Below are 23497 nucleotides of genomic sequence, written 5' to 3'. Positions count from 1 at the left end.
TGTTCATTGCCTAAAGTCATTGCATTTAAACTGGGAGATTTTATGGAAATGGTCTTATTTCTAGAGTCTCTGGTTGAAGCAGTTACTATTTTTTGTTTTCTTCATGCTATAACTGAACCTACATTTGAAATGTGGGAACACTGGGACTATGAGCAGCTTTGAATAGAGATGAAAGGACAATTTAGGCCCATACATGTAGCTGCTAGCTCGGCTCCTACCTTCTATGGGGGGAAGGAGGTTCTCTGTCAAAGTGACTTGGTAGATGATGGTAATTAGAACCACATATTGATCCCTTGCTCTGTGACAGTCCCTTTGCTAAGCAATTTCCATATCTGATCTTATTTAGTCTTCACATAAACGTGGAAAGGTTGTTGCCGTCAACCCCATCCACATTTTACAGATGAGGAACTGAGCTCACAGGAGAAACTGCTTGAGGTTACAGAACATATAGATAAATGGTAGCCTGAGGTCTGCATGGAGGTCTGTGGTGCTCCAAGTTTCCTGAAACTGCAGTTCCTACAGTACCAGGCCGCTTCTCTGGATCAGGGTTTTCCTTAAACAGCAGAAGTTGTCAGGGCCAGATGCTCGCTGGCGGTGTGTGTGTGTGTACGTGCACCTGATACGGTAGGGTGAGTGTAGATGGTCTGTACTTCCTGGAGCCCGGTGGTGTCTTGAGAGCCCTGATTGGAGACAGGCCCTGTCCCAGTCCCTGCTTGATGATTATAAGCAGTTCATTCTCCTTGCTCTAGACTCATCTGAGCAGTTAGAAATGGGAGAAGGAATTGGACTAGATGAGCAGTTCTGGAAATTATTGGCTACAGAACCTAAGCCCATTATGTAAAATTCCTAAGAGGAAAAGACTTAGGGGGAGGTTGCCTGCAAACATGCACTTATCCCATCCCTCTGCCCACCCCCTTAGGCACATCTGTGGGAACCTCAGGACTTAGAGAAACCATGTTTGAAAGCTCCTATCCATGATATTGTGGAATTCTCTGACTCCTGGAGAATGAGCAGGGTAGTAAAAGGACCCTGACTCACAGTTATGGTAGCTTTCAAGAGCAACAGAAATCTGTCCTTTCTAGAGTCACCTGTTTCCTTGGTCCTAGAGAAGATGAGCTTTCTATACGTCTCTAGTTTTGTTCTTACATCCCTTCTGCTATTACTGAGGTTGTCTGATATGCTGAGTTCTTAACCCCCAGAGGACAAAGCCAGGAAGCTTTGTTTCATCTGGTAAAGACAGGAGCTTCTTAAGGGAGCCTGAGGCAGGTGGCCTTTGTGTCAAGAATGTTCTTATTTTGGATTCTGTCATTTACATGTTTTTTGTTAGATGTTGTTTGTGGCCATGGGAGAGCTCTGTTGCCAGCCACCCTTGGGAGGATTCCGTGGGAAGACATTCTTTTAGTTATGCATGAAACCATTAAAGTAGATTTGGGGCCTCTCTCCAGAAGTGGGTCTAGACCACTGTTGTCTGTGGGATGTGTTGTTTTGTTCCCTCTGATTCATTGAAGCCCAGGTTAGGCTATGTGCATGATCAAGGGAGAAAGTTTCAAGATGATCCCTTGTAGTTCTTTGGAAGTAAAAAGGGTCAGGGCCAGGATATTGTTATCTAAGGACAGTGGCCCCTGAGCACCTTTGGCCATAGTTTGGGTCATTTCAGAGTGGCCAGTGGTGCTCTGGGTTTGTGGTTTGGAATTGAGGCTGAGGGACTTGGGGAATAGGCAGTGTGGGGTGGTGGGAGAAGAATTAGTCAGAGGCCAGCAGACAGGCTTGGGTTCTGCTTCTAGCTCTGTTGTAGACTTCCATGGAACTCGGGGTCCATCCCTTCATCTAAGGCCTCCATTCTGAGCCTGCTGTCAGGAGTAAGATTCAAACTTGACTTCAAGTAGCTGAAAATGTTGGACTTTTGGGTAGCATTTTGTCCTTCTGGATGTTTGAAATGTCTGTAAAAATGGACAGTTTTCATTTTGATGTAACTGTTGATGAACTTTGTTGATAAGATAGTTGAAAGTATAGGCTTGGGTGGCTTGTTGGCATGCTTAATATTTAAGATTTCTTGAGAATTGGGTTCTTAATGTCCCCAACCCCAAACCCCCGTCCTTAGACTGGCCAGAGCTTTGCCATGGCTGCTTAAAAAGAGTCTGTTTAGAGTTCCACAGCCTTGCTTATTATCATTGCTCCTTTGCTTGCCAACACCCTCACAATAGAGGCAGGAAGACAGGAACCCAGGCCTTTGCTGTAAGTATTCATCAATCATTGCTGACGTGCCTTATGTAGAATCCTTATCATAGCCTGTCATCTCATTGCTTGCTTTAACCAACCAACTACATATACCTGTATAAGTATTATTTTTATTTTTATATATATATATATATATATATAAAAAACCAACTGTGTATCCTTGTGTCTGTCTTGTTTGCTAGCAACTTTTCTGTGTTGGTGACACTTGTAACAAATAATCACTTTTATTTTGTAATTACAAGGAGCAAAACAGTAGGTAATTACTCATTGTTTACAACAGTGGTTCTCAGACTTCATTGTGCACCAGAGTCACCTCAAGGCTTTATTAAACTTTTTCTTTCTTTTACTTTTAAAAATATTTTATTTTACTGATGTATAGTTGTGTTAGTTTCAGGTCTACAGCAAGGTGATTCAGTTATACGTATATATACATTATTTTTTTCATATTCTTTTCCATTATGGTATATCACAAGATATTGAATATAGTTCCCTGTGCTATACAGTAATGGGGTGCATGTGTCTTTTTGAATTATGGTTTTCTCTGGGTATATGCCCAGTAGTGGGATTGCTGGATCGTATGGTAATTCTATTTTTAGTTTTTTAAGGAAACTCCATACTGTTCTCCATCTTGGCTGTATCAATTTGCATTCCCACCAAAAGTGCAAGAGGGTTCCCTTTTCTCCACACCCTCTCCAGCATTCGTTGTTTGTAGATTTTCTGATGATGGCCATTCTGACCAGTGTGAGATGATACCTCATTGTAGCTTTGATTTGTATTTCTCTAATAATTAGTGATGTTGAGCAGCTTTTCATGTGCTTCTTGGCCATCTGTATATCTTCTTTGGAGAAATATCTATTTAGGTCTTCTGCCCATTTTTGGATTGGGTTGTTTGATTTTTTAATATTGAGCTGCATGAGCTCTTTAAATATTTTGGAGATTAATCCTTTGTCCGTTGATTCCTTTGCAAATATTTTCTCCCATTCTGAGGGTTGTCTTTTCGTCTTGTTTATGGTTTCCTTTGGTGTACAAAAACTTTTAAGTTTCATTAGGTCCCATTTGTTTACTTTTGTTTTTATTTCCATTACTCTAGGAGGTGGATCAAAAAAGATCTTGCTGTGATTTATGTCAGAGTGTTCTTCCTATGTTTTCCTCTAGGAGTTTTACAGTGTCCAGTCTTACATTTAGGTTTCTAATCCATTTTGAGTTTAATTTTGTGTATGGTGTTAGGTAGTGTTCTAATCTTATTCTTTTACATGTAGCTGTCCAGTTTTCCCAGCACCACTTACTGAAGAGACTGTCTTTTCTCCATTGTGTATCCTTGCCTCCTTTGTCATAGATTAGTTGACCATAGGTGTGTGGGTTTATCTCTGGGCTTTCTGTCTTGTTCCATTGATCTATATTTCTGTTTTTGTGCCAGTACCATATTGTCTTGATGACTGTAACTTTGTAGTATAGTCTGAAGTCAGGGAGTCTGATTCCTGCAGCTCTGCTTTTTTCCCTCAAGACTGCTTTGGCTATTCGGGGTCTTTTGTGTCTCCATACAAATTATAAGATTTTTTGTTCTAGTTCTGTAAAAAATGCCATTAGTAATTTGATAGGGATTGCATTGAATCTGTAGATTGCTTTTGGATAGTGTTGTCATTTTCACAATATTGATTCTTCCAATCCAAGAACATGGTATATCTCTCCATCTATTGGCATCATCTTTAATTTCTTTCATCAGTGTCTTATAGTTTTCTGCATACAGGTCTTTTGTCTCCCTAGGTAGGTTTATTCCTAGGTATTTTATTCTTGTTGTTGCAATGGTAAATGGGAGTGTTTCCTTAATTTCTCTTTCAGATTTTTCATCATTAGCATATAAGAATGCAAGAGATATCTGTGCATTAATTTTGTATCCTGCAACTTTACCAAATTCATTGATTAGCTCGAGTAGTTTTCTGGTGGCATCTTTAGGATTCTCTATATATAGTATCTTGTCATCTGCAAACAGTGACAGTTTTCCTTTTTCTTTTCCAATTTGTATTCTTTTTATTTCTTTTTCTTCTCTGATTGCCGTGGCTAGGACTTCCAAAACTGTGTTGAATAATAGTGATGAGAGGGCTTCCCTGGTGGCGCAGTGGTTGAGAGTCTGCCAGCCGATGCAGGGGACACGGGTTTGTGCCCCGGTCCCGGGAAGATCCCACATGCTGTGGAGTGGCTGGGCCCATGCGCCATGGCCGCTGAGCCTGCGCGTCCGGAGCCTGTGCTCCACAACGGGAGAGGCCACAACAGTGAGAGGCCTGCGTACCGCAAAAAAAAAAGAAAAAAAAATAGTGGTGAGAGTGGACATCCTTGTCTTCTTCCTGATCTTAGAGGAAACGTTTTCAGTTTTTCACCATTGAGAATGATGTTTGCTGTGGGTTTGTTGTGTATGGCCTTTATCATGTTGAGGTAGGTTCCCTCTATGCCTACTTTCCGGAGAGTTTTTATCATAAATGGGTGTTGAATTTTGTCAGAAGCTTTTTCTGCATCTGTTGAGATGCTCATATGGTTTTTATTCTTCAGTTTGTTAATATGGTGTATCACATTGATTGATTTGCGTATACTGAAGAATCCTTGCATCTCTGGGATAAATCCCACTTGATCATGGTGTATGATCCTTTTAATGTGTTGTTGGATTCTGTTTGCTAGTATTTTGTTGAGGGTTTTTGCATCTATATTCATCAGTGATATTGGTCTGTAATTTTCTTTTTTTTTGTAGTATCTTTGTCTGGTTTTGGTATCAGGGTGATGGTGGCCTCATAGAATGAGTTAAGGAGTGCTCCTTCCTCCGCAGTTTTTTGGAAGATTTTGAGATGGATGGATGTTAGCTCTTCTCTAAATGTTTGATAGAATTCACCTGTGAAGACACCTGGTCCTGGACTTTTGTTTGTTGGAAGATTTTTTTTTTTTTTTTTGCAGTATGCGGACCTCTCACTGTTGTTGTGGCCTTTTCCGTTGCGGAGCACAGGCTCCGGACGCGCAGGCTCAGCGGCCATGGCTCACGGGCCTAGCCGCTCCACGGCATGTGTGATCTTCCCGGACCGGGGCATGAACCCGTGTCCCCTGCATCGGCAGGCGGACTCTCAACTACTGCGCCACCAGGGAAGCCCAATTTTCTTAAGTTTACTGAGGCTTGATTTGTGACCCAAGATGTGATCTATCCTGGAGAATGTTCCGTGGGCATTTGAGAAGAAAGTGTAATCTGCTCTTTTTGGATAGAATGTCCTATAAATATCAATTAAATCTATCTGGTCTATTGTGTGATTTAAAGCTTTTGTTTCCTTATTAATTTTCTCTTTGGATGATCTGTCCATTGGTGTAAGTGAGGGGTTAAAGTTCCCCACTATTATTGTGTCACTGTCGATTTCCTCTTTTATAGCTGTTAGCAGTTGCCTTATGTATTGAGGTGCTCCTATGTTGGGTGCATATATATTTATAATTGTTATATGTTCTTCTTGGATGGATCCCTTGATCATTATGTAGTGTCCTTCCTTGTCTCTTGTAATATTCTTTATTTTAAAGTCTATTTTATCTGATATAAGTATTGCTATTCCAGCTTTCTTTTGATTTCCATTTGCATGGAATATCTTTTTCCATCCCTCCATTTTCAGTCTGAATGTGTCCCTAGGTCTGAAGTGGGTCTCTTATAGACAGCATATATATGAGTCTTGTTTTTGTATCTATTCAGCAAGCCTGTGTCTTTTGGTTGGAGCATTTAATCCATTCACGTTTAAGGTAATTATTGATATGTATGTTCCTATGACCATTTTCTTAACTGTTTTGGGTTTGTTTTTGTAGGTTCTTTTCTTCTCTTGTGTTTCCCACTTAGAGAAGTTCTTTCAGCATTTGTTGTAGAGCTGGTTTGGTGGTGCTGAATTTTCTTAGCTTTTGCTTGTCTGTAAAGCTTTTGATTTCTCCATCGAATCTGAATGAGATCCTTGCCGGGTAGAGTAATCTTGGTTTTAGGTTCTTCCCTTTCATCACTTGAAGTATATCATGCCACTCCCTTCTGGCTTGTAGAGTTTCTGCTGAGAAATCAGCTGTTACCTTTATGGGAGTTCCCTTGTATGTTATTTGTCGTTTTTCCCTTGCTGCTTTCAGTAATTTGTCTTTGTCTTTAATTTTTGCCAGTTTGATTACTGTGTGTCTCGGCGTGTTTCTCCTTGGTTTTATCCTGTATGGGACTTTCTGTGCTTCCTGGACTTGGGTGGCTATTTCCTTTCCCATGTTAGGGAAGTTTTCGACTATAATCTCTTCAAATATTTTCTCGGGTCCTTTCTCTCTCTCATCTCCTTCTGGGACCCCTATAATGCGAATGTTGTTGTGTTTAATGTTGTCCCAGAGGTCTCTTAGGCCGTCTTCATTTCTTTTCATTCTTTTTTTTATTCTGTTCCGCAGCAGTGAATTCCACCATTCTGTCTTCCAGGTCACTTATCCATTCTTCTGTCTCAGTTATTCTGCTATAGATTCCTTCTAATGTAGTTTTCATTTCAGTTATTGTATTGTTCATCTCTTTTTGTTTGTTCTTTAATTCTTCTAGGTCTTTGTTAAAACATTTCTTTCATCTTCTCGATCTTTGCTTCCATTCTTTTTCCGAGGTCCTGGATCATTTTCCTATCATTATTCTGAATTCTTTTTCTCTTTTTTTTTTTTGCGGTACACGGGCCTCTCACGGTTGTGGCCTCTCCCGTTGCGGAGCACAGGCTCCGGACGCGCAGGCTCAGCGGCCATGGCTCATGGGCCCATCCGCTCCATGGCACGTGGGATCTTCCTGGACCGGGGCATGAACCCGTGTCCCCTGCATCGGCAGGCGGACTCTCAACCACTGCACCACCAGGGAAGCCCCTGAATTCTTTTTCTGGAAGGTTGCCTATCTCCACTTCATTTGGTTGTTTTCTGGGGTTTTATCTTGTTCCTTCATCTGGTACATAGCCCTCTGCCTTTTCATCTTGTCTGTCTTTCTGGGAATGTGGTTTTCATTCCACAGGCTGCAGGATTGTACTTCGTGCTTCTGCTGTCTGCCCTCTGGTGGATGAGACTATCTAAGAGGCTTGTGCAAGTTTCCTGATGGGAGGGACTGGTGGTAGGTAGAGCCGGCTGTTGCTCTGGTGGGCAGAGCTCAGTAAAACTTTAATCCACTTGTCTGCTGATGGGTGGGGCTGGGTTCCCTCCCTGTTGGTTGTTTGGCCTGAGGCGACCCAACACTGGAGCCTACCTAGGCTCTTTGGTGGAGCTAATGGTGGACTCTGGGAGGGCTCACGCCAAGGGGTACTTCCCAGAACTTCTGCTGCCAGTGTCCAGTCCTCACGGTGAGACAGAGCCACCCCCCTACTCTGCAGGAGACCCCTCAACACTAGCAGGTAGGTCTGGTTCAGTCTCCTATGGGGTCATTGCTCCTTCCCCTGGGTCGTGATGTGCACACTACTTTGTGTGTGCCCTCCAAGAGTGGAGTCTCTGTTTACCCCAGTCCTGCTGAAGTCCTGCAGTCAAATCCCGCTAGCCTTCAAAGTCTGATTCTCTAGGAATTCCTCCTACTATTGCCGGACCCCTAGGTTGGGAAGCCTGACGTGGGGCTCAGAACCTTCACTCCAGTGGGTGGACCTCTGTGGTATAAGTGTTCTCCAGTTTGTGAGTCACCCACCCAGCAGTTACGGGATTTGATTTTATTGTGATTGTGCCCCTCCTACCGTCTCATTGTGGCTTCTCCTTTGTCTTTGGATGTAGGGTATCTTTTTTGGTGAGTTCCAGTGTCTTCCTGTCGATGATTGTTGAGCAGTTAGTTGTGATTCTGGTGTTCTCGCAAGGTGGAGTCTTTTTTGTTTTTAATTTTTGGCTGCGTCGCATCTTCTTTGCTGCGCACAGGCTTTCTTCTAGTTGTGGCGAGCAGGGGCTTTGCTTCGTTGCGGTGTGCGGGCTTCTCATTGCTGTGGCTTCTCTTGTTGGGGAGCACGGGCTCTACGTGTGCGGGCTTCAGTAGTTGTGGCTCACAGGCTGTAGAGCACAGGCTGAGTAGTTGTGGCTCACGGGCTTAGCTGCTCTGTGGCATGTAGGATCTTCCTGGACCAGGGCCAGAACCCGTGTCGCCTGTATTGGCAGACAAATTCTTAACCACTGTGCCACCAGGGAAGTCCTCAAGGTCTTACTAAAACACATTTTGTGTCACACTCCCAGAGTTTTTGATTCTGTATATTGGGGGTGGGGCTGATAATTTGCATTTCCAGTAATTTCACAGGGTTGTTCATGCTGCTGGTCTGGGGACTACACTTTGATAAACACTGGTTACAGTGAGTCTGGCGCTGTGTGAGAAACTACTGTCAGATGTGTTCTCTAGCCTTGAAGAGCCTGCCTTCGATTTGGGATCTGCCTTCTATATGAAGGCACCTAAATGTGAGTCTCTGCAGGTCAGGTACCAAATGAGTCTGAGAAGTTCAGAGGAGGGAGAACTCTCCAGTAGCAGGGAAGTCAGGAAGCTTTTACTGAGCTATTGTGGTCTTTTGAGCTGAGTGCTTAAGGATCAATGAGTGGCACATTCCAGGCAGGAAAACACTTCTTCGTGTGGAGGTGGAAATGTCACAAGACAGTTTCAGTGGGTGGCAAGTAGCTAGTCACTTTGAGTTGGTGGGTATTGTATGCTGGTAATTCGAAATAAGGTTTGGAAAATAATTGGGCTCAGATTGCTTGGACTTTGAGCACTGAAGAGGTGGCTAGCCCTGGGCAGGGCCTTATTCAGGGCTGGAGGAGCAGGCCGGTGGGTGGGGAGAGAATGTATAAGAAGGAGGCAACCAGCCAGAAGATCTTAACTTCATCGTTGCATTATTCTGCTCCCAACCCTTGGGATTTATTTTTTTTCTTCCATGTTGGGTAGCAAATTGGTCCTGAAAACGGACCATGTTTACTAGTGGTAAATCATTACATGATTACCAGTGGTTCATTGATAATCTTGACAAGATTAACTGTGATTTTTTTTTTTTAATAGATCCCTGGAACCAAAAAAAAAAGAAAAATGAGAGAGAGAGAGAGAGAGACATGGGTGGGTTCTAAAATGCAAAAGGTTGAAAGTGTTGGTTTGGGTACAGCTAATGAGAACTTTTGTAGTTGGATGTATTATTTGGCGAGATAAGATTATTTGGATTTCCAGTTTCAGTTTTTTAGCAGAGAGTGATTTTTGTTGGACTTAAAAAAAAAAAAAAAAAAAACGGAACAAAACTAACAATGTAGTGGTCACCATTTAGTGCTTTGGCCTAGTCTCTATTTTGAAATATTGTAATATGCAGCTAATTCATATGGATTTTGAGAGTAATGTGACCTCTAAAAACATAATCCCTTTAGCAGATGGTTGTATTTCTTTTCAAGTTTAAAAGATATTACTACTTCTAAGCCCAGAAAATAAAGATTAAGTGATAAACATTAATAATTCACCAAGCAATAAGTAAATCTGCATTTTCCTTATATCCTATTTTTTTTTAATTGAAGTATAGTTGATGTACAATATTATATGTTACAGGTGTAAATATAGTGATTCACAATTTTTAAAGGTTACACTCCATTTGTAGTTCTTATAAAATATTGGCTATATTCCTTGTGTTGAATAATATATCCTTGTAGCTTATTTTATATATAATAGTTTGTACTTCTTAATCTCCTATCCCTATTTTGCCCCTCCTCTGTTTCCTTCTCCCTACGGGTAACCACTAGTTTGTTCTCTGTATCTGTGAATGTTTCTTTTTTGTTATATTCACTCCTTTGTTGTATTTTTTAGATTCCACACGTGAGATCATATAGTATTTGTCTTGTCTGATTTATTTCACTTAGCATAATACCCTCCAAGCCCATCCATGTTGCTGCAAATTTCATTCTTTTTTCATGGTTGAGTAGTATTCCATTGTATATGTATATGTGTATATATATATATATACCACCTCTTTTATCCATCCGTCTGTTGATGGACACTTAGATTGCTTCCATATCTTGGCAATTGTAAATAATGCTGTGAACATTGGGGTGCATGTATCTTTTCGGATTAGTGCTTTTGTTTTTTTCGGATATATACCAAGGAGTGGAATTGCTGGGTCATGTGGTAATTCTATTTTTAGTATTTTGAGACACCTCTATACTGTTTTTTCCACAGTGGCTGCACCAGTTTACATTCCCACCAAGACTGTAACACAGTATATCTTTCCATCTTCAGTTTCTTACATCAGTGTCTTATAGTTTTCCAAGTACAGGTCTTTTACCTCCTTAGGTAGGTTTATTCCTCGGTATCTTATTCTTTTTGATGCAACAATAAACGGGATTGTTCCCTTAATTTCTCTGATAGTTCATTGTTGGTGTTTCCTTACATTCTTAATTGTTTTACTGCTCTTTGTTCTTGGTCTAAGTCAGTGCAAGTTTTTAAGATTTAGTGAAGCACCATAAAAATGAGGTTTTTTTGGGATGGATTTTGATTTGTATAGATAAAAAGATTTGTAAGATAAAGAGGAAAAGGCAAGTGTACTATTATTATCTTGGACATAAGTAAGATTGAATGTGATTCTTGAACAACTTTTTAATTTCCATATGTTTATTATTGTGGTTGGAACTCCCTTGTGTTTATGCTTTGAAAAGTTTTGTTGCTTTCATGAAACTGCAAGTTAAAATCATATCTTTTTGAATTTTAGGTACTTACACTGTGAAATTTTATGATGGAGTAGTTCAGACTGTCAAACATATTCATGTCAAAGCTTTTTCGAAAGATCAGGTGAGAAATGTGGTTTTATGCTTTGTAGTATGAATAATGCTAATGTTATAGTTTTGTTTCTCAAAGATGTTACATTTGTTTATGATGACAAAATCTTTCCTTCATCTGACATGATTTCACCAGAAAGCAATACACAAGTTTTCAGAAATTGTAAATATTTGTCTCTCTCTCTGCCTTTTTCTTTTCATACCAGTTCTTTTCAGAAGTGCCAGTACTTGCATACCATTACCTGTTATCTGTCTTTTTCCCAAAGCGCCTGGTTGTTATTCTTTCTTCTGTCTTCCTGTGCTCTGCCCACAGAGCTGTTTCCCCTCACAGGGAACTTGCTGAGTGGTTGAAGAGATGGAGATGTTTTCTCCTCATCTGACTTTGTCCTTCAGCTCAGGACCATGGCTTGGTGGTTACGGAGCCACCATTTGGCATAGATTTGGCAAGCACTCGTGCTAGATGTGCCTGGGTTGAAATTTTTGTTTCCTTTTGTCCCTTTCACCATCCATGTACTTGTCTAAGCACGGGTCCTGAGTTTTTTTTTTTTTGAGGTACGTGGGCCTCTCACTGTTGTGGCCTCTCTCGTTGCGGAGCACAGGCTCCGGACGCGCAGGCTCAGCGGCCATGGCTCACGGGCCCAGCCGCTTCGCAGCATGTGGGATCTTCCCGGACCGGGGCGCGAACCCATGTCCCCTGCGTTGGCAGGCAGACTCTCAACCACTGCGCCACCAGGGAAGCCCCGGGTCCTGAGTTTTGATACTGGAAATGTGGTGCACACAGATAGATTCTGGCCACCTGGAAGTGTTGCCTACTTTCTTCGTGATTTTTTTTTCCCTTTTAGTTTTTTTTAATATTTATGTCTTAATGAAATAGCTGAGGGGAAAGATTCTGATTGTAACTAATTGTTATTTACTTCTTTGGGTGGTTGTTGATATGACAGTATTTGGTAATCCTGGAACCTTCTAATAAATTCTTCTGAACATATATTTAGCAATTCCAAAGCATCATGATACATGATATTGTTAAAGATAATCTCAGAAGTGTTTTTGCCTTTCTGGTTTTCCTCTTCAGAAAATTGACAAAATTATAAAGCTTTAGCCCTGAAGATGTTTTCTCTTTGATCATTTGCTTCTCAGGCATCTAAGGAACTACACAGCACTCTAAAACATTATTTTGGCCTTCAATTTGGCAATTTTTATGTTAAGTTTGTGGAATGAGTTAATATAGATAGAGGACTGTATTAAGAACATGTCCAGAGCTGTCATATTGTATCTAGAATCTACACAAATGGAAGTCCAGGGCTCCACATAACAAACGTTCATCTGTTTCCTCTGATTGATAGTACTCATGGTGCCTTAGCTTGGGGATGGGCACCTCACCCTGTGTGGATTTGTGGGTCTTCAGTCCTCAATTCCCAGCTGCCTCTGAGTGTCTCATGTCATCTCAGACCTGGCAGGTGGTCAAGCACAGGCCCATGGCTCCTGTTTGTTTTTCTTTTCCAAGAGAACATAGTGGTTTGGATAAATGACTTCTCAGCTAGGCCACTTACAAAGCAAAATTTCTTACAAATATCTGTCAGACAATTTTTAAAGCTTTTTTCATATAGTATTCGATTGTTTTTTTGTTTTTTAAATAGGATTGTACTGCCCTAAGTGGTTTGATAATCTATATTTCAGGAACATTTATCTTTTTTTGAAGTTATAGAAACAATATATGTTTGCTGTAGAAAATTTAGAAAGTACAGAAAAGGGCAAAGAAAGTAAAAATTGTATAATTCTATCATCTAGATGCAATTGCTCTTAACATTTTAATGTATAGCCTTCTGTATTTTTTTAAAAAGATACTTATGTATATATATTTTTCTTTTCCAAATTTGAGTCATATGTTACTGTTCTATAACTTGCTCTTTTTTTTTTTTTTTTTTTTTTGCGGTATGTGGGCCTCTCACTGTTGTGGCCTCTCCCGTTGCGGAGCACAGGCTCCGGACACGCAGGCTCAGCGGCCATGGCTCACAGGCCCAGCCGCTCCGCGGCATGTGGGATCCTCCCGGACCGGAGCACAAACCCGCGTCCCCTGCATCGGCAGGCATACTATCAACCACTGCACCACCAGGATAGCCCTGTAACTTGCTCTTTTAACAAAATAACGTTTTCCCAAGTTCCTAAGTACTGTATGGGAATATAGCTTTTAATGGCTAAGTAGTATTTATAATATGTATGTAACCCTACTTTGTGTAACCAGTTTTCTAATGGTCATTTAAGGATATTTGTAAATCTGGGTACACACGTCTGATTATTTTGTTATCAGATTTCATTTCTAGGAATTTATTCGAGTTCAAAAGTATAAACATAAGACTTTTGACCTAAATTGCCAGCCCCCCTTCCTGGTGGTTGCAGTTTATATTTCTGCCAGCAGTTACTGAGGAGTGCTTGTCCTCAAACCTGGCTGCTTTCAGAAAACTTTGGAGACTTGAAAAAAATATTTTCTTTTAGTTTCTAACCACAGGGATTCTCCTTGTTTATTACTTTTCCCTCTGGAACAAATTAAACTTTTACTCACTGTGTATTTAGGCAGTCCTTCCTGCTCCTGGCAAAAATCTGTGTGCCAAGTGTGTGCTTGGTGCTAGGGATCCAATATGAACATGATGTGGTGGTCTCTGCTCTCCTCTTGAGGTCTTGGAAGAAAGATACTTACGCAAATAAACTTAATTGTAGTTTTAGAAACTCCAGAGCTTTCAGAGCTTGCTTTATTATGAGACAGTATACTAGGACACAAGATTTTTAAGATGAATTTTGAAAAAGTAATTTAGGAGGAAAGTAACCAAGAAGAAGTACTTTCTCCTAATGGACAAAAACTCAGTAGCTCAGGAACGCAGTAGGTGGCTTGTTCGACTGAGCACAGCCTTTACCCAGTAGAGGAAGCAAAGACCCTGTTTTTGAGGTGGAAAATCTTTACAGCTTTCTGGTTCGCCTCTAGTTATCAGTTTGGGTTCTTCTCTACACAGGACATCAGCATCTGCTGGCAAACTGAGCCAGCCTCTGAAAGGCCCTGGGTCAGTGTAGTCATTCTTGGGAGGAGACGGACGGGGCATGAAGGCATCTCTGTCAAAAAGATTGCTTCCCAGAAGAGGTCCCTGGGGTAGTTGTCTGTCCCTTTAATAATTTTTTAGTGACTTACTAATCAAAAGGGGAGATAGCATTGTCTCAGAAGGAATTGAAAATGGCTGTTATTTTCTTTAAACTTAGGACTGTTTTTCAAACCTCAGAATATGGGTGTATATTTTCAGTGGTGCTTTCCATTACATGACCTGATACATGTCCTCTTTTAATTTCTTTGTCTTCATAAGTTTACAAAAAACCATCTGATTTTATATTTGCAAGTAATCACAAAGTGTGATTCATCGCTATTTTGCTCATTTTAGAATATTGTGGATAATGCTAGGCCTAAAGAAACAGAACACAAAAGTCTTTCATCATCTCCTGATAAACGAGAGAAGTTTAAAGAGCAGAGAAAAGCCACAGCCAATGTGAAGAAAGACAAAGAGGACAAAGCCTTAAAGACAGAAAAGAGACCCAAACAGCCTGATAAAGAAGGAAAGTTAATCTGTTCTGAAAAGGGGAAGGTGTCAGAGAAGAGCCTTCCCAAGAACGAGAAAGAAGATAAGGAGAACATTTCAGAAAATGACAGAGAGTATTCTGGAGATGCTCAAGTGGATAAGAAACCTGAAAATGACATTGTGAAGAGTCCACAAGAAAACTTGAGGGAGCCAAAAAGAAAGCGAGGCAGACCCCCTTCCATAGCTCCTACTGGTGAGTTCCCCAAGTGTGCAATGCCAAAGTGTTCTTCTGTGGTCCTTTGTGGTTCTTTATAACTTCTGTACTTCAAGCCTTTGTTTTTGTGACTGACTTTGAATCATCCTGTCATCTAAAAACAAGTCATGCCCATAGAGCTGAATTTTATGGGAGGTATATATCCAGGTGAACATAAGTTTTGGAAACATGTCCTTGACTGGGCTTCTGGGGTGACAGATAACTCTTCACTAGATACTTCAGCTTATATGATAAAGCCTAATAAGCTAAGGCCTTTTGCTTTTGCCAATTCAAATGATTTCACTTTAAGTAAGCTTACTAGAACGTAGAATCAGGAAATAGTGTTTTCATGAGTGACATGAAAGGGGAAAGGAGAAGTAAATAGGTGTGGGCATCTGGAGGAGGCGACAAGAAAGAACACTGGACCTAGGAACGTATGGGTACATTTGAAATTGAGATCTCTGGAGAGTGATTATGGATCGGAAATTTTCCCTGTCTAAATAAAAAGCTGAGATGGCTAATTGGTAGAGTCAAGGTTAGAGGATTTAGGGAAGAATACACAATTATTTTAAAAAGTTGAAATATGGAATTCTTCTAAAATAGCCAAGAAAGAAACAAACCCTGAATTTTTTCCTAAGGCAAACATTCCTTCTCTAGATTGAGTGGCGTGAAGAACCCCCAGGATCTCTAGACTGAACACTGCCTATAATTATCTGGCAGTGGCCTTCAGACATTCTTGTTCACATGTTCTTTACATAAATATTGAAAAACTGTGAATCCCCTAGTTTGTTTTTTTTTGTTTTTTTTGTGGTACGCGGGCCTCTCACTGTTGTGGCCTCTCCCTTTGCGGGGCACAGGCTCCAGACGCGCAGGCTCAGTGGCCATGGCTCACGGGCCCAGCCGCTCCACAGCATGTGGGATCCTCTCGGACTGGGGCACGAACCCATGTCCCCTGCATCGGCAGGTGGACTCTCAACCACTGCGCCACCAGGGAAGCCCGAATCCCCTAGTTTTAAAGTGATACCTGGGGACTTGCCTGGCAGTTCAGCAGTTAAGACTCCACGCTTCCACTGCGGGGGGCTCTGGTCCGATCCCCGGTCGAGGAACTAAGATCCCACACAACATGTGGCGAGGCCAAAAAAAAAAAAGTGATACCTGTTTTTTTCTTACAAGTTTGAATAGCTGCTAAAGGTAAATTTAAAATATAAAATATGACAAAATATATTTTCATCAGAACTGTGGAACTACAGAGTTAGCTCAGTTGTTGTTCCCTTATGATGCAGAATGCAAAGCCAGTCCTATCTGTCAATCCAGACAGCTACACCAGACTTAATTTCTGTGGCAGAAGCTCTACCTTTATTTACTTCAAATAAATGTATTAGTACTTGTTCCCAGTAGACAGCCTTCTTAAATCTTCTGATTTTAAGGTATGAAATAAGACAATAGGTTGATTTCTTCCTAGATGAAATAAGGCACTTCCCCCTTCAGTGGTTATAAGTGGGTTTCATTCTCAAGATCTGAGCATGCTGGAATTGTCCCTACGCCTAACTAGGGCCTAGACCTGTGCTGTCCGATATGGTAGCTGCTAGCCACCTGTGGTTACTGAGCACTTGAAATGTGGTTACTCTGAATTGAGATGGGCTGTAACTTGTAAAATACACAAGGGAGGGAATTCCCTGGTGGTCCAGTGGTTAGGACTCTGTGCTTTTAGCACCGAGAGAGGGCCTGGGTTCAATGCCTGGTCGGGGAATTAAGATCCTGCTAGCCATGCAGCGTGGCCAAAACAAAACAAAAAACCACACTGGTTTTCAAATAGTACAAAAAAAAAAAAAAAAGAAAGAAACACCCAGGAATGTAAAATATCTCAATAATTTAAAATTATTGACTACATGTTGGAATGATGTTTTAGATGTATTGGGTTAAATAACATATATTCTTAAAATTAATTTCACTTTTTTTAACTTATTAAAGTGACAACTAAAAATTGAAAATTACCTATGTAGCTTCCATTTATGGCCCTCATATTCCTATTGGACAGCACTGGCCTCATTGGCTTTCTCAGTAGGGTTCCAAGAGAGAATTAAGCTCTAATGCCCAAGGCATCTGTGACCTCTAATGAATTGACTTCTGCAAATTGAGAATGTTAGTAGAATGATAAACCACTCTTGGGAGAATTGAGAAAATAACCTTTGTGTTCTGTTTTCAAATGAGGAACCCTAATTGAGAAAGTCCGGAGGTTTTAAACCTCTGGGCAGCGTACCATGTTGAGATGTGGGATATAATAAGCAGGCCTTTTTATTAAGTGTAGGATTTCACACCAGATAGGATCAATTTAATAGAGAACTGGAGTTTTCCAAGCTTACTGTTAACACTTGCCTGAGGCATTCCTCCCCAGTCAGAATTTTCTGAAGCAGGATCTGGGAATGCTAATTGTTAACAACCTTCCCAGATAATTCTTACTGTAATAATAGTTTGGGAAACACTGAACTTCTGTATGGTCAGCCCCAGTTTGTATGTGGTATCAAAATGAAGAAGGTTTGCCAGTATCTAATATATAGTTCAAATCCCCTTTAAAAATTGCTTGGAATAAGTTCATTGACACGGTGGAGTCTTGAGCTCTCTAGATTGTACAGACCTTATTGGAACAGGATCTGAGCTGTTTGGGGAAGGTTGTTTGTGTTTAATTTGGAATGTGTGTGATCTCCAAGTTCCCACTCTTGGAACAAAATAATGTTGGCACACTGAGAAGATTGAACACAGGAAGAGCCAAAGAGTGTAGCACTCTCATCAGGTTTGCGTCCTCAGAGCTCAGCCCTGTCTCCTTTGGCCATTTGACATGGCAGATCTGAAGCTGCTGGTCTTAGATGAGTCTTTTCTCTCCCTTCCCCATTCCCCTCCCATTTCCTTCCCTTCCTCCCTCTTCTTTCTCCTGGCTGCTGCTTTCTCTCATTTCAACCCTCATCAGACCCCCAGCCCTACCTTTGCCTCAAGCTTCCCAATTTCTTTTCTTTTCTTGTTTTAAAATTAATTAATTAATTAATTTTTGGCTGCATTGGGTCTTCGTTGCTGCGCACAGGCTTCCTCTAGTTGCAACGAGCAGGGGCTACTCTTCACTGCTGTGTGTGGGCTTCTCATTGTGGTGGCTTCTCTTGTTGCAGAGCACGGGCTCTAGGCGTGTGGACTTCAGTAGTTGTGGCACACAGGCTCAGTAGTTGTGGCTCGCGGGCTCTAGAGCACAGGCTCAGTAGTTGTGGCGCACGGGCTTAGTTGCTTTGCAGCATGTGGGATTTTCCTGGACCAGGGCTCGAACCCGTGTCCCCTACATTGGCAGGCGGAGTCTTAACCACTGTGCCACCAGGGAAGTCTCCCACTATTTCTTTTCTTTTATTTTTTTCTTTTGCCTGCCTTTTGGATTCTCACCTTTCCTCATGGGGGAGAACTTCTTAAGTGTTAGGTTTAAAAATACAGAGTGAGGGACTTCCCTGGTGGCGCAGTGGTTAAGAATCAGCCTGCCAATGCAGGGGACGTGGGTTCGATCCCTGGCCTGGGAAGATCCTACATGCCGTGGAGCAACTAAGCCCGTGCACCACAACTACTGAGCCTGTGCTCTATAGCCCGCGAGCCACAACTACTGAGCCCATGCACCACAACTACTGAAGCCCCCGCGCCTTGAGCCCCTGCTCCGCAACAAGAGAAGCCACTGTAATGAGAAGCCTGCACACTGCAATGAAGAGTAGCCCCCGCTGGCTGTAACTAGAGAAAGCCCGTGCATAGCAACGAAGACTCAACGCAGCCAAAAATAAATAAATAAACTTTAAAAAAAAAAAAATTGAGTGAGTACTATCTAAGGGTTTAGCTTCTGCACTGCTAAATTACGTCAGGGCTGGATTTTCCAGTGTTAAGCAGCCTTGCCTGGCACTGACTATCAAATAGCATAGTCTCCTGAGAATTTTCTGGAATTGTTTTTAAGAGGTTGTAAATGTTGACATTCTTTTTGGTCCTTCAAAATTAGGACAATGCCAAGCTAACCAATTTAGCAAGTAGAGGTAGAAAATAATAATCAAGCCATAGTCCCAGGGTACACATTTTAAGAATTAGCCTGCCTGGTGGATTTCCTGAGTATTGTATAAACCAAATTTTGATAAGAAGATTTGATTGTGATAAAAATGACTTTTCTGTTGCCTTTGTACCTCATATTTTAAAGCAGCCACGTTGGGGTATTTAAAGAGAGGGTTTCAGGAGATAAATATATGAATAGAGCTGGGTCATAGGAGAAACCAAAAAGATTCAGGAGGTCAGTCTGCAGGGTGTCTGCGTCTCCTAAAAGGAAGTAATTTCTCACCCATTTCACTTTTTTTTTCCCTTTTGGCTTAAGTAAGAATTCCCTTTCAGGGCCTATTTATCATGCAAGGATGTGTGTGGATGTTCATAATATGTTTTATTTACATGTAATATGAGGATTGGTCACTAAGAAACTACATACCTATTTTTGTGTGGTTTTATATACATTGTAGCTGTGGACTCAAACTCTCAAACTTTGCAACCAATAACATTGGAATTGAGAAGACGGAAGATATCAAAAGGAAGTGAAGTCCCATTAAAACGTCCTCGGCTTGACAAAAATTCATGTGAGTCTTCAGTTTGTGTATGTGTGGCTAGAACTTGACATCCATTGGGTTAATTCCCCTGTGTCCATCTTGTCCCCTGTTCCTTATAGGCGCTGATGCTTGTCCTTGATCACAGGGGCTAGTGTGAGTGGGATGTGGTTGGATCAGAGGAGTTCTGCTAGAGGAAAAATAAATCTCAGAGCACAGGCTGTGTCAATGTTGGGGTCAGTGGTGTTGTCTCTATGCCCATAAACTCCATCTGATATGAATTCCACTGGAAATTTAATGGCTTAGGAAGGGATGGATTTCATATGCTGAGTGAAACTTTAAAAATACTATTTACTGATTTTACTGTATAGTACAGGGAACTATATTCAATATCTTATAATAACCTATAGTGGAAAAGAATCTGAGAAAGAACACATATATATATGTACACACATACATATGTACATATATATATGTACATACCTGAAACTGTCACTTTGCTGTACACCTGAAACTATCCCAACATTGTAAACCAACTACACTTCCATTAAAAAATTACTATTTATTGATTTTTTTAAAAGTACCCTGTTGGCTCCAGAAAGGATTTGTGATGGCTTTAAGGCTCTGTAAACTTACTGACTTGGGAAGTTAGTATGTAGACTTCTATGTTGGAAAGCCCCAAAATAAAACTTGTCAAGATTGAGACATGACCTTGGCACATATTTTCAGATCATGAATCCTTAAATTAGGAAAATTATATCCTGGCAGAAAGACTGTACCTGTACTTAAAACTATAAACCAGGATAGGGTATTTCCTTTCATCGTTGATCTAATATTCTAGAAGTCTCTGGTTGAAGCCCTTATAGAGGCAGCCAGTCCAGAAATCTGTAGTAGCAGAATTATTTCTTCAGGTCTCTTGACTACAACTCTCTTAATGGTTTATAGCCCAGGAAAAGTCAAAAAACTACTCGGAAAACACTGACAAAGACTTATCAAGGAGACGGTCCTCCAGGCTGTCCACTAATGGGACCCACGAGATCCTAGATCCTGACTTGGTTGTATCAGATTTGGTTGATACGGTTACTACTGATCCTTTGCAAAACACATCATCTGGTACCAAGGAGTCTGAAGAAGGTGAGTCAGAGTCTGTTCTGGAATGGTCTTGCCAACATGCTCCCTGTCTAATGAGAACCAGTCTAAATCAGTCATTGTGTACTGCCTTATACAAGTTTTAGATGGTCTTGAAATCAAGTTATTGAATTGGCTGCAGTGTTTCTTATATTCTTCACTGAAGATTTAATAGATAAACTTTTGTTTGCATTTGTGATTGGTTTTGCTTATATATGTCTGAATGTTGGGTTGGAGGTGCAGTGCTTGAAGAGCCCTGTTCCTGTCTCTGTCTTTCTGATGCCATCTCACTCCAGTCCCTCTGCCTTTTTGTTAATATTTCCAGCAGATCCTCCCTTCACTTTAGCTTCTTATTAGCCTTCGTCTTTGATATGCTCACAGCCCTGGCTATGTGTGTTGGAACCTGTGAATGTATTCTTGTATACCATGAAATGAATGGTTTCCTCTAAAAAGACCCTGGCTTTATCAGGTTTTTTTTTGTTTTAAATTATTGATTAACTTATTTATTTTTGGCTGCGTTGGGTTTTCGTTGCTGCCCGTGGGCTTTCTCTAGTTGTGGCGAGTGGGGGGCTGCTCTTCATTGCGGTGCGCAGGCTTCTCATTGCGGTGGCTTCTCGTTGCAGAGCACAGGCTCTAGGAGCATGGGCTTCAGTAGTTGTGGCTTATGGGCTCTAAGAGCGCAGGCTCAGTAGTTGTGGCTCGCGGGCTGTAGAGTGCAGGCTCAGTAGTTGTGACCCATGGGCTTAGTGGTTCCATGGCATGTGGAATCTTCCCGGACCAGGGCTCGAACCCGTGTCCCCTGCATTGGCAGGTGGATTCTTAACCCACTGTGCCACCAGGGAAGCCCCTTTATCAGTCTTTTGTGGGACTTTTGGTTCTCAGATTATGTACATGTATATGTTCCCCAATCTTTCTCTTTTTCTTCTAGGTCAGTTGAAATCTCCTTTGGAAGCTGGCCAGGTCTCATCAGCACTAACTTGCCACTCCATTGGGGATGGATTGGGGCCTGCAGGCTTGGAGTTGAACTGCAAGTCAATGGGCGAAAACACTATGAAAACGGAACCGGCTTCCCCCCTTGCTGAGTTACAAGAGATTTCTACGGTGGCAGGTTCATATTTAGAGTTAACATAACCCTCTTCTTATACTTTTGCTTCTCCTTTGATTGTGAACTAAAAAAAAATGGATTTTCCTAATGCTTTTTTTTTAACCTTTTATTAATAATATTTTCTTATTTTAATGCTATATACATTTAAAAAATGCTATATACTTGTCATTTCTGATATTGCCAATTTGGGTTTCCTCTCTTTTCTTGATTAGTATAGCTAGGGATTTATCAATTTTTGTTGATAATTTCAAAGAACCAACATTTTACTTTAGTTTTCTCTTTGTTTTTTTTTTAATGTCATTGATTTCTGTTTTGATCTTTAGTGTTTTCTTCCTTTAAATGTTTCTAGAAACATAGGTCATTAATTTTAGATTTTTCTTCTTTTCCAATATGAGTATTTAAAGTTTTAAAATTTCCCACTAAGCACTGCTTCAGCTACATCCTACGAATTTTGGTATGTTGTATTTTCATTTTCATTCAATTCAAAATATTTACGATTTATTCGTTGACTGTGGGTTACTTAGAAGTGTGTTGTTTCATTTCCAAGTATTTATTTGTTTGTTTTTTTAAATTGATTAATTTTTGGTTGCATCGTGTCTTCGTTGCTGCGCACGGGCTTTCTCAAGTTTCGGCGAGCAGGGGCTACTCTTTGTTGCTGTGCGCAGGCTTCTCATTGCAGTGGCTTCTCTTGTTGCGGAGCACGGGCTCTAGGCGCGTGGGCTTCAGTAGCTGTGGCTTGCGTGGTCTAGAACTCAGGCTCCATAGTTGTGGTGCATGGGCTTAGTGGTTCCATGGCATGTGGGATCTTCCCGGACCAGGGCTCAAACCTGTGTGCCCTGCATTGGCAGGCGGATTCTTAACCACTGTGCCACCAGGGAAGTATTTTATAGATACCTTATTGTTACGATTTATAATGTAATTCCATTATAGTCAAAGAACATACTCTGCAGGATTTCAATCTTTTTTGTTTTTGTTTGTTTTTGGCTGTGCCGCACAGCATGTGTGATGTTCCCGACCAGGGATTGAACCTGGGCTGTGGCAGTGAAAGTCTGGAATCCTAACCAGTAGGCCACCAGGGAACTCCTGAACTGTCCCCTTTGTAATGTGAAGTATAACTCTGGCTTTGGTGATTGTCTTTTACTTGAAGTGTACTTTGTCTGATATTACTCCAGCTTTCAAAAAAGGTACTCCAGCTTTCTTTTGTTTTTTGTATGCATGGTATATCTATCACTTTTCTTTCAATATAACTATGTCTTTAAGTTCAAAGTGTGTCTTTTATAGATAGATAGTTGGGTTTGGATTTTAACTGCAATGTTTAGTCACATTAAATGAAATTATTGATATGGTTGCTTTTAGGTCTACCATCTCGCTTTTTGTTTTCTGTTTATCCTATGTTTTGTTCTTCTACTTCTTTCTTGTTTTTTCAGGTCAATTGAATTTTTTAAAATCCCATTTTAATTCATCTATTAGCTTTTAGCTCTATTTGTTTTAGAGGTTACTCTAGACATTATGATATATATATATATCCTTTTCATGGTTTAGAGTTAATATTGAACCACCTTATATAAAATGTTGTATAATCCATTAACACCCCCTTTTTATGCTCTAGTTAAGACATGAATTGTATCTATATGTGCTGTAAAGTCCACAATTTAGTATTATAATTTTTGCTCTAAACAATTATGTATTTTAAAGAATAATACAAAAGAGATAGTGCTTTACACACGTATCTACCATATCTAGTGTTCTTCATTTCTTCTTCTTCTTCCTCTTTTTTTTTTTTCTGTAGTGCAGGTTTCCTGGTGACATTCTTTTGGTTTTTGTTTATTTGAACGTAACTTCATTTAATTTTCATTCTTAAAGGATATTTTCACTG

General features: G+C 40.7%; 1 protein-coding gene across 6 annotated transcripts in view; it reads left to right on the top strand.

Annotated features, from left to right (window-relative positions):
- PHF20 (PHD finger protein 20) overlaps positions 1-23497 on the top strand; it is a 133092-nt gene that overhangs the window by 43917 nt on the left and 65678 nt on the right. For all 6 annotated transcript variants that reach the window (XM_069541474.1, XM_069541473.1, XM_060030879.1 and 3 more), the window contains 5 exons: positions 10917-10996; positions 14406-14793; positions 19308-19421; positions 20334-20522; positions 21445-21624. In XM_069541474.1, coding sequence (XP_069397575.1) covers positions 10917-10996; positions 14406-14793; positions 19308-19421; positions 20334-20522; positions 21445-21624 — 951 coding nt within the window. The remainder of the gene's footprint in view (positions 1-10916; positions 10997-14405; positions 14794-19307; positions 19422-20333; positions 20523-21444; positions 21625-23497) is intronic.

This window comes from Delphinus delphis, chromosome 15 (genome assembly GCF_949987515.2).
Source record: "Delphinus delphis chromosome 15, mDelDel1.2, whole genome shotgun sequence".
In the NCBI taxonomy this organism is placed as follows: Eukaryota; Metazoa; Chordata; class Mammalia; order Artiodactyla; family Delphinidae; genus Delphinus; species Delphinus delphis.
The sequence above is the reverse complement of the archived record's forward strand: the minus strand, read 5'-3'. Positions and strand labels throughout refer to the sequence as shown.